This window comes from Nicotiana tomentosiformis, chromosome 1 (assembly GCF_000390325.3).
Source record: "Nicotiana tomentosiformis chromosome 1, ASM39032v3, whole genome shotgun sequence".
Taxonomy (NCBI): domain Eukaryota; kingdom Viridiplantae; phylum Streptophyta; class Magnoliopsida; order Solanales; family Solanaceae; genus Nicotiana; species Nicotiana tomentosiformis.
In genome coordinates, this window is record NC_090812.1 from 119,688,524 (window position 1) to 119,700,556 (window position 12,033).

Below are 12,033 nucleotides of genomic sequence, written 5' to 3' on the forward strand. Positions count from 1 at the left end.
TATTTCTTATTTTGGAACTCGAGATTAAATTCTCATCAATTTTAAAGTAGAACTAATAGTCCTGCACTAGCACAAAGTGTTATTTTTTGCATCTAACTTAAGAGTATTTCAATCTTATTTTATATTGCAATGATTGGAGTCAACAGAAATTGTCTGCTTAGGTTGAGGAGTAAAAAGTCAAACTTCGATTAGATCAAAGTTTATACTACATCAAGCCGGTTCATTTTCAATTGATTTTTTGTTGATTGTGCATTTTGTGCTCAGAGGAATGCTTTTAAAAAATTAACCATAATGCATAACCTTTCTTGGAGAGAGGGTACAATGTATTTTATTTATATATGTGTGTATAAAAATCCTTGACGTGTTTTTGCAGGTCAATCATTGCATTAATTCCAACTTCCCCGGTTAAATTGGCTTTTGTCGGGTTCACAAAGTAATTAATACTTTTTTTCATGAAAAATATTCTTAGAAGCAATATGATAGCAATAATAATTATTGACCAAAAAAAATGATAGTAATAGTAGAATGTGATTATCCAGCTCAGTTTCTGAGAATTGGAAAGCAAAGGCAAGTTAGGCAGAAAGCAAAGATAACGAATTTCACGGGTTCAATTACTGTCGTATCCGAGTTGGTAAAATTCATAATGAACGGCAATGATGCCACTTGGCCAGGTTTAAATCAGAGTTTGAAAATTGCCAATTAGTGTAACCACTGAGGCCAAGGGAACTCAAGAAGAATTCAGTTGAATCTTCATTTGTTTAACAACTTTTCACCAATGTGTAACTAATTTACCCTGAGCCAAAAAATCATGGCAGTAATCGGAATTCAGAAGGTTTCAGTATGCACTCAAATATCTAGCAATGTGACTACTTAGAAAGACAAAATCAAGATTTTAAGTCAGTTGTCGAAAAGTACCACTGCTTATAATACTTCTTTTGGCACGAGTTTTCCTATACAGTTAAGCAGGCGAAATGCTTCCAGTGGCTAAATCTTGCCCACAGATTCAATCATGCAAGTGTTGCAAAAACAATATTGAGCTACCAACCCCATAACCACCAAATTTTATAGCAATGACAGGTCTTTATTTATGTAAACCCAATACATTAGTTTTTTATTTTTATTTTTTACTTGGTTTCTTTTGGGTTTTATCAAAGGAAGAGGATTATGATATATGTTAATAGGTCTTTAAAGTTAAGCAGAGTAGCCTAGGTGAGAGGGCAAAGATTTAGTTGGAGGGGAGGGGGGAATCTGTTTAGTTGCAAATAGGTTAGAGGTGCATAACTCCTGGTCATTTCCAATCACACATACCTAGTACGAAAATATAAATTCAAGGGAAGAAGATTTTAATAGCAAAACCTAGAAAAAGAAAATTAAAGGATTTTGTAGTAGGGGTCCGTGGTTAGGTATCTTTACAGATAAAGAAAGGATAACTATAGATCGGAGTTTATGATTTATATCAGTATGAAGCAGGTGCTTCATATCCATTTTTGTCATCTACCATCTTTCTAGTTGTACTAAACAAAGAATATAGTAATACTACCCCTACAATTTATTTTAGAAACATTTATGTCTTCACTAGCTAATAAATCCGCCACTTGGAGAGTCACTAGACATTAATGGAAATTCAATAAAATTGTTTGGCCTATAAATCTTTTTTTAGATTAAACATTCATCAAACAAGATTTATCTGTGTCCAATAATCCTCGGGAAATTGCACATTTCAATTTTAAAACATCATCCCCATTCATCCCCATTCTTCCCCTAATACACACAGAAGTACAATGGCATCAATAAAAAGAAGATTCTGTTATGGTTCTTGATTTTGTTGATTCATTGGTCCCTTTTCAAGAAATTCCCATTTACTCCAAGATTGCAATCTATAGGTGGGCACCGAATTTTTACTTGCTCCTAATAAAAACATTGGTACATCACATGGGCCAAGTTTCATGTTCAAACATACAAAGAGGAAAAAAGAAAAAAGAAAAAAGAAAAAATAAATTGGTGCAGTAGTTGAGAACAATAAATAGAAAAACGTGCATATATACGAAGAGTTCCTTTTTTTTTTTCTTTCTGGTCAAAATAGTATTACTGTATCATTACTGGTTTTATGATAATTGAACTTCCATGGCTGCTCGGACAATGCATAAAAAATTGTTTATAGCTATATATCGAATAGAAGGATCTATCTACTCTAGGGAACGCCAGTTTCCTACAGCTCAATTATGGAGTTAATTAGTTTGAACTTCTGGTCAAATTGCGTTTCGTGTTTTGACAGCCGATTCGACCATAAGCTTCCATTCCATTCGATTGTTAATTCTCCATTCATGCATTATTCAGAATTTCACGGTTTTGTTATTCAACTTTAAGTTTGTTGCCTTAAATGGCATTATACAACTAAGCTATACACGTGTATCACAAAAAATAATACTCCCTTCGTTTCAATTTATGTGAACCCATTTGACTGGGCACGAAATTTAAAAAAAAAGAGAAGACTTTTGAACTTGTGGTGTAAAATGAGGCACATATATTTTGTGTGGCTATAAATCATTGCATAGGGGTAAATTATTTCCAAATAAGGAAAGAGGTTATTCTTTTTGGCACAGACTAAAAAGGAAATAAATTCACATAAATTGAAACGGAGGGTGTATGAATATTGAAAGAAGCTATTTTTTAGCACAAAAAAAAAATTAGACAAAAAAAGATAGCCCGGTGCAAAAGATATCCGCGTTCACGACGGATCCGGGAAGAGGCCGCATCCCGAGGTGTGTGTTGCAGACCATCAACCCTAATACAATTACTGTATTAATTAGTGATTATTTTTACCGCTCGAATCTGTGATCTATAGGACATGGGGAGACAACATTTAGACGGCCACTTTTATAAAATTGTCATGCAGGTATAGCAACTTTTCTTATATAATATTAGCGTGATACCATCTAAATAAATCATTTTCTGACTCAACATACACCATCCAAATATCTTTCACCATATTGTAAGTATAGGGTGCCTTTTAATTTTCTCTTAAGTGGAACCGAGCCATATGGACACTATGTAATGTAAATAGACGAAATGACAGCGAACCTACTTGTATTTCTTGGACCGTACGTATTTAGCGCTTTCATGTGTTCTTTTGCTTTTCGTGATATATATACGGACATAGTTGAGTTGTATTTGTTACAAAAATGAATTTCAAAATTTTGGTGCCATAGACTAAAAGTTAGATAACCATTCCTAAAATCAACTCCTGTGATTGTGAGTATAAGGTAGAGTGTGTTCATGAATAGTTATGCAGAGTTTTTGGTGAGACTAGACCTACACCTACCTATGTTATGCATGATAAAATTGCAACGGCTAAACTGCAACGTAAACACACCAACACAAATCGACTGACACAATCAATATTGTTAAGTATTGAGATTTTGATGATTAACCAAGTTTGTTCAGATAAAATATTCTAAGAACCAGGTTTTCAACGTAGCTGCTTAACCGCTCTAAGAACCAGCTCCTCAAAGTTAAGGACCAGTTCCTCAAGGATGATGATTGTGCGTCTTTGCAAGACAGTAACTTTATCTCAAAGTTACCCAGGTCCGAATTTAGAAGAAGAAGTCTGCTAAACATGATAAGAGTTGTTGCACAAGAAGATACGCATGCATAAGTGAGAGACAAGAGTCCCAAGACTTGTGGAATCCTTGGAACAGTAGGAGTCTTATCAAACGAAAAGCTGACTACGTATAGGACTCCTAGAAGATCTTGGAGTCTAGGAAGTTTATAAATTATCCTTTTGGACCTCTTGGATTATCCTTTTGCACATCAACAGAAGAACTATATTTTACACACTCTAGTCGAGTACCAGTTTTGTGTTTTTCTTAAGTCAGTCTAGTGAATATGTTTTAGGAAATCAAGTTATAATCAAAGTGTCACAAACAATTAGTGAGTTAGAGTGAGTGTTTGTTTTAAAAATTAGAGTAACTTATAAATCAAATAGTTATAGTAAGAGTATTGGAGCGTATTGAGTTACAATTTTTTAATCGATACATTTGGCTTATTGTTCTAGTGAAGTTAAAGTTGAAAATCCAATGTAGTAGGTCGTAGTTTTGGCATCTTTTCAGATAGGTGATTTTTCACGTAAAAATTATTGTGTTTACTTTGCTGCTTATTTTACTTCACGTTTAAGGAGTAAGGTAAAGAACCAAAATCTTTAATAATTCATAAAGGCACTCAAACTAACAATTGGTATTAGAGCAGGCTCTCTCAAACACACGGCTAACACCTAGAGAGATCTTGGAAGCAAAACGAGTGTTTCACCTAGAATTAATGAAGGACAATAAACTACCAGACCATGCATGTTCAATAGAAAATATTACAGTTGGTGGAAAGCAAAAATGGAAGATTTTCTGACAACTTAAGACTATAAACTATGGACCATAGTGAACTAAGGTCTATTAACTCATATTAAATAAAATGCGCAAAATAAAACAGTCCCTAAGGACCCCTTTGAATTTGTGACTGCAGATTTTAGAATGATGGAGAAGAATGCAAAGGCTAAGAAAATCCTTATATGTGGACTTGGTCCTGATGAGTACAACAGAATATTAGCTTGCTCCAATGCAAAGAAGATCTGGGATGCACTCTAAACTGCTCATGAAGGAACAAACCAAGTGAAGAGATCAAGGATAGAATTACTTATGAGAAACTATGAGCTCTTTTCCATAAAGGAGTTTGAGCCCATCCAGGAGATGATAACTAGGTTTACCATAATAACTATGGAACTGAAATTACTTGGAAAGGTGTTCACCTCAAAAGAGTTGTTTAGCAAAGTTTTAAGGATTCTTCCAGCTTCATGAGAATCAAAAGTCACAACTATTCAGGAAGCCAAGGAGCTGAATAAGATCTCACTTAATGAGTTGGTTGGAAACTTAAAGACTCATAAAATAAGAAAGATGGAACTGCTTAAGGAAGATCCAAAGAGGGATAATTCCTTGGTCCTTAAGGCGTCTGAGGAAGATGAATCTGACAGTGATGATCCTGACATAGCAATGTTTGCTAAATTCAAGAAGTTCATGAAGAAATCCAAAAATGCATCTAAGATAGAGACCAGTGGTAAGCCTAAGCAGATCAACAAAGCTAATTATGATGGGTACTACAAGTGTAGCAAGCTAGACACATGGTCAAGGACTGCCCGATATGGAAAATTGAGTGGATGAAAGAACGAGCTGAAAAGGAGAAATGGGAAAAGATGAGAGAAAATGGTCCCAGCAAAGGAAAAATCCTAGGTAAAGGATTCACTAAGGCAATGAAGCGGGCCTTTTTAGCAGCATACGAGGACAACGAAAGTGATAAAGAGGAAGAGAAGGAGGATGAAGCTCTATGTTGTTATTGATGGACATCAGACAGTGGAGACATGACCTCCAGTACAGCTTGGAATGCACATTGGAAGACCTCCTCTATTTGATGGACATCACTATGATGAATGGAAGATGCGTATGGAAACGTTCCTTCAAGCCATCGATTTTGACCTATGTGTAATTATCAGTCACAGACCAATCATCCCTACCAAAATTGATGGTAAAGGTAACAAATGTAACAAGATAGAAGATAAATATGATGATGAAGATCATCGGCTAATCTAGAAAAATGCTAAAGCAAAGGACCTGCTCTACAGAAGTTTGCCCAGAAATATTTTCTACAAGATGTCCTCTTGCATCTCTGCCCATAATATATGAAGGACCCTGAAAGCTGATTTTGGAGATGAAAATATTGAAGTGGTTCTGATGGCAACTGAAGAAAGCCAAACAGAATAAGAAATGATGGAATGATGGCCATGAGTGATTCAGAGACTGAAGATAAAACAAATTAGGTAAGTATCTCTAACATGAAAGAAAACATTCATGTTATATCTAAAAAATAACGGATGGCCATAATTGTGACCATGATTAGGGAAATGGACAAAATGAGTACTGAAAATGATCAGTTAATAAGCAACCTTTCATGTGTCAAACTTGATCTTAAAGAACTTAAATCTGACAAATCTAATCTTGATGGACAGGTCAAAGACCTTAAGAACCAGGTTTTTGAGCTCACTTCTAAAAATGAGAAGTCATCTGATACACATGGTAAGGGAAAAAATGAGTGATCTACAAGCTAAGCTTGAAAAGGAACGAAAAAAGGCTAAAGATAATCTTTGTGATGCTGAATGTAATAAAGTTCTGCAAGAAAATCTATAAAAGGCTAATTATGAACTATCTAGACTAAACAAATAGCATAGATCCTCAGATGCTTTGAATTGGCTGAATGAAAAATGCAGCACTAACAAATTAGGAATGGGCTACAGAAAACCTGCTCCCAAATTTGATCCAAAGTATGTAGGAATTTTTGATAACAAAATGTGCACTTATTGTGGAAATGTAGGACACTTTACAGATACTTCACGTGCCTTAATTCATGCTCAGTTTAAGAACACCTTTAGTCTCGCTAAAAATGTGAAGAAGGAAGAGGAACCAAAAGCCAAGCCTTTTGTCCAAGCTAAGTGGATCAAGGTTAATAAGAAAACAACTATTAATCATCTTCCCTTCTGGGCAAGAAGAGATCTGATTCATCCTTTTTCAAATAAAAAAGGGACCCAAGCTTGTCTGGGTTCCCAAGACTAACTTGTGATCTCTGGTGAAGGCTAAAGTGAGAGAGAATAATCAAGACTGGTATCTATACAGTGGATGCTCAAGACATATGACTCGAGAAAAGAAAAACTCCCTCTCACTAATATCCTTCTAAGGAGGGAATGTGTTATTTGGAAATGGCTAAAAGGCCAGATAACAGGTATTGGTAAGGTCGGCAAGTCACTCTCTCATACTATAGAAGATGCGCATTATGTCGTAGGACTCAAACATAATCTCCTTAGCATTTCCCAAATGTGTGATAAAGGAAATGAGATAAAATTCAATTCCAAAATCTACACTGTCACTAAGCTTGATGCTGATGAAGTTGTGTTATAAGGTAAGAGACATAACAATGTTTACAAGATATCCATTATGTCTATTCCTCAGAGTAAGAACACATGCTTAAGTGAAGTGGATGATGATCCACTGTTATGGCATAGAATACTGGGTCATGTTAGTCTTTCTCAACTTAACAAGTTGGCAACAAAGGACCTGGTCCTTAGCCTACCAAAAGTTGAGTTCTCCTCAGACAAGGTATGTGATGCCTGTGTTAGAGGGAAACATGTAAGGTCACATTTTTAATCTAAAAAGGTTGTCAATCTCCAGAACTCCATCACATGGACCTATGTGGACCAATGAGAGTGAGGAGCAGATGGGGCAAAAGATATGTATTTGTCATTATAGATGACTTTTTCAAGTGTACATGGACTTTGTTTTTGGAGATCTAAAGATGAAACTTTTGATGTTTTCTATGTATTTGTCAGAATGATCCAATAGAAATTGGGTTGTAATGTGTTAAGTATAAGAACAGACCATGGAATTGAGTTTGAAAATTCTAAATTCCTTGAGTTCTGTACACGCATGGCATTGATCATAACTTCTCTGCACCTAGAACTCCACAACAAAATGGTATTTTAGAAAGAAAGAATAGATCTCTAGAAGACATGGGAGGACCATGTTAATTGCTAGTGGACTGCCTAAGAGCTTCTAGGCTCAAGCAGTCAATACTGCTTGCTACTTGCTAAACAGATGCATGGTCAGACCCATTCTTGAGAAAACTTCCTATGAGTTACTTCGAGGTAGAAAAGCTCAACATCAATCACCTGAGAGCATTTGGGTGCAAATATTTTATACACAATAATGGCAAAGAAGCTCTAGGTAAGTTTGATGACAAAAGAGATGAGAGAATTTTCTTGGGTTACTCTCCACATAGTAAGGCCTAAAAAGTCTTTAATAAAAGAACTATTTGTGTAGAAGAAAATATCCATGTTATTTTTGATGAATCTAATAACTTGGATGAGAAAGGTCTGTAGGGTGAAGATTATGACATAGGACTCACTAGTGAAGGAGCTCGTAAGTAACCTAAACTTCAGTTTGAAGATGGATCCAAAGATCCTAAGGAAAGTTAGAGTGATCATGAGGAACAAGAAAAGGAGAGAACTACTCTAACTGCTAACTAGACTGATGAAGCTATACCTAGTGACCTTGTTCCTTTGGGTCACTCCTTGGGGTGAACCATCTATGGGAATGCAGATTAGGCCATGGAAACATCAAAGTTCACACCCTCTTGAGAACATCATCTCTGATTCTAATGCAGGAGTGCAAACCAGGCCATCTTTGAGAAATCTATGTGCACTCACAACATTCCTCTCACAAGTTGAACCTAAGAACATAAAGGAAGCTCTAAATAATCCAGAGTGGATTATAGCCATGCAAGATGAGCTAAATCAGTTTGAAAGAAATAAGGTTTGACACTTGGTGCAAAGACCCAAGAACAAAACTGTCATAGGTACCAGATGGGTATTCAGAAATAAGCTGGATGAACAAGGAAATATCACAAGGAATAAGGCCAGACTGATGGTTTCAAAGATACAATCAAGAAGAAGGCATTGATTATGATGAGACATTTGCACCTGTAGATAGAATGGAAGCTATAAGAATGCTAATAGCTTTTGCTGCACACATGAAGTTCACCTTGTATCAGATGGATGTAAAGAGTGCATTCTTGAATGGTTATCTGAAGAAGGAAGTGTCTGTTAAACAACCTCCTGGGTTTGAGAGTGAAGAATTTCCTAACTATGTGTTCAAGTTAGACAAAGCCATATATGGACTAAAACATGCTCCAAGAGCTTGGTATGAAAGACTCTCAAAATTCCTCTTAACCAATAACTTTATAAGAGGAAAGGTGGACAACACACTATTTCTGAGGAGCAAAAGCAAAAATGTTCTAATTGTACAAGTATATGTGGATGACATTATCTTTGAAGCTACTAATGAAGCAATGTGTAAGGAATTTACTGAGATGACGGGGAATGAGCATGATGGGTGAATTGAACTTCTTTCTGGGGTTGCAAATCAAGAAAACACCTACTGGAACCATGATACATTAGCAACAATACATTAAGAAAGTGCTGAAGAAATTCAATATAGACACTTATAAGTCCATAAACACTCTCATTGCCATTGCAACAAAGCTGGACCTTGATAAAGAAAGGAAAAATGTAGAACAGGAGCTATACAGAGGAATGATTGGGTCACTGTTATATCTCACAGCTAGCAGGCTTGATATTATATTCAGTGTGGGATTGTGTGCAAGATTTAGGCAAATGCAAAAGAGTCTCATCTGAAGGCTGTCAAGAGCATACTCAGATATCTTAAAGGGTCTCCTGATCTATGTCTATGGTATCCTAGAGGGTATAGCTTTGATCTAGTTGGTTATGCTGATGCTAACTATACAAGCTTTCATGTTAACAGGAAAAGCACTTCAGAAACATCACATTTTCTAGGTTCATGTATGGTGTATTGGGAACAAAAAAGTAGAACTCAGTGGCTTTATCTACAATTGAGGTTGAATATGTGGCAGCAACATCTTGCTGTGCTTAGTTGCTGTGGATAAGACAACAGCTAAGGGACTATGGTATTTTTATTGATTGTGTTCCTATTTTCTGTGAAAATACTAGTGCCATAAATATTGCCAAAAATCCCTGTCAACACAAGAGAACCAAGCACATTGACATTAGACATCACTTTTCTAGAGACAATATTGAAAAAGGAAATGTCTCAATTAACTTCTGTAAAACTGAAGACCAAATTGCTAATATTTTTACGAAAGCTCTAAGTATGGATCACTTTGAAAGGAATACACTGTAACTAGGTCTAATTAATACTTCCAACTAGATTGAACCCCAATGATTGGCTAGAAAAAGTATAATTAGATATAGATAGTCAAGTACAATGTGTTTGATTCAGTCTCGTACTTGTATTAAGCACACACACTTGCCTAGAAAAAACTAGCTGATAACTATGTTGTATGATACTAACTTGTAGTGCTGAAGCTTTATTGCAGAAATGAAAGTAAGGAGTTGCTAAGGAGTTGGTTCTTTGACTCAGGTACATGCCATCTTATCTTAATACACTGGGACTTAATATCCTAAATTACTGTTGTGCTCAGACTTTCTAATCTTGTTAGCATCACTTCTAGTTGTCATATAGTCAAAGAGTAAGGGGGAATTCTAGAGCAATTAGAGTTTAATTACTCCTGAAATCCTAATTGTCAAAGTAACCATTATTAGAGTCCCGTTAGAACTCAAATTTAGTTACTCCCTCTCTCTTCCTGTCAAATCAGGAGTTATATCTTTAAAAGCCCCTTATGATCAGTTTCTTAGACCTTACTGTTCCTCTCAAACCCTAATCAAGAATCGGGAAATAATTCTCCTTTTCCCTTTATCGATTTTTTTCTCTTATCACCATGCCTAAATCCAGCCAAACCTCTTCTAAAGTAAAATCATCATCCAAGACTGAAGCCAAATCCAAGAACATGAAGCCCAAATCAAAGAAAAGTGTCAAACCATCAAGTGAACCTGCACCCACACCTGCTCCTTCTCAATTGATATCCTCCACTATACCTACACCATCATCCTATGTTCATGATGCACTCACCATTCCCACTTCTACTGGAGCTTCACTTCCAAAACCAACTACCCATACATCCGTGTCTGCTTTGAAAAATACCTCTAAGTTAACCATGATCAATGCTACTCCAAGAAAATATGTCAAGAGTGACAAGGTGGTGCTTGATGCTGCTTCTAAAGTAGACACATTAGTTAAGAAAGTTGTGGTTCAGGGGGAATCGGTTTCAATTACTATAAGTCAGGTAAAACTCCCTCCATCAAAGTTAGATGTCCTGGTATCCACTATAGATGTTTCACCCTTAGATATTGTCCCACCCACAAGTGAAAAACCACAAATGGAGGAACTTACTGTAGAAATAACCATAGCAACTCTAGAGAAAGGGGTGGGTGCCACTGATGTTATGCCTATGGTTGAAGGGGAAAGTAGTAAAGAACCAGTACAAAAGGACGCATTTTATAGTCTTTCCTTCAGCTGGACTGAGTATGAGGATGATAATGAAGGTGAGGAAGAAGGAGGAGTAGTGGCCAATCATGAGGAACATCAAACTCAGGACATGGCTAATGAAGAGAAAATGAGTGAGAATGAGGGAGATTCTAGTGAAGAGAAGGAGAGTGAGACAGAAGATAAGATAGATGAACAAGTGGATGATTCTAGAGAGGAAGAAAAGAATAGTGAAGAAGAAGGTGATTCTGAGAGTGAAGGTGAGGATCAAGAAAAAGCAAGTGAGCGTGAAGGAAAGGATGAAGAGAGTGAGGAAGAGAATGCGAATACTAGTAGGAATCTAAAGGCTCTATGACTATTGGGAACACTGTCATAGCCCCTTCAGAGGAAGCAAGTCGAGAGAAAAGGACAGAAGAAACTGGGCCCTTGTTAAATCCTTTCACTAGAGATGAGGAGGTCAGTAGTGATGAAGATAACTTTCCCTTGTCTGCAGTAAGGAAGAAAACCAGGAAGACTCATGTGAGAGCAACAAAGTCTGTTATCCCTATAAGGAAAAAAGTGGCTCCTCCTAGTAGGACTCATCTCACAAGGAGTAAAAGAAAGGTTGTTGATGAACAAATCATTAAGGAGTCCAGAGGTGCCGAGAAGCCAAAGAAGCAAGTTTCAGTTGTGGAACCTATTATTGAGTTGGATGGAGAAGATGAGTATGATTCTGCTCTGCCAGAAAAGTCATCAACACAAAAGAGAAAGGTTGTCAAATCTACAAAGACTGCTACCCAATCTACAAGGGCCAGTAGAGGAAAGAAGAGAAAGAGTGTGCCTGTTGTGGTTGATAAACTCACTGAGTTCAAGAACAGAAAAGTACTGAATAGGAAGACTCTTGCAAACACTGATGAAAAAGGGATGGCTCAACTAGTTGAAAAACTTGAGCTACAGGGATGGGAAGACATGTTTGCCAAGGCTTTCCCTCATATGTATGTGCCTGTTGTGGTGGAGTTCTATGCGAAATTCCAGTTTGATGGAAAGG

General features: G+C 36.5%; 1 protein-coding gene across 1 annotated transcript; it reads left to right on the forward strand.

The window, feature by feature from the left end:
• The first annotated feature begins 10,401 nt into the window (after positions 1-10,401).
• On the forward strand, positions 10,402-11,361 carry LOC138909020 (uncharacterized). Its single transcript, XM_070200007.1, has one exon. The coding sequence runs from the start codon at positions 10,402-10,404 to the stop codon at positions 11,359-11,361; it is 960 nt and encodes a 319-aa protein (XP_070056108.1).
• Positions 11,362-12,033: the final 672 nt, after the last annotated feature.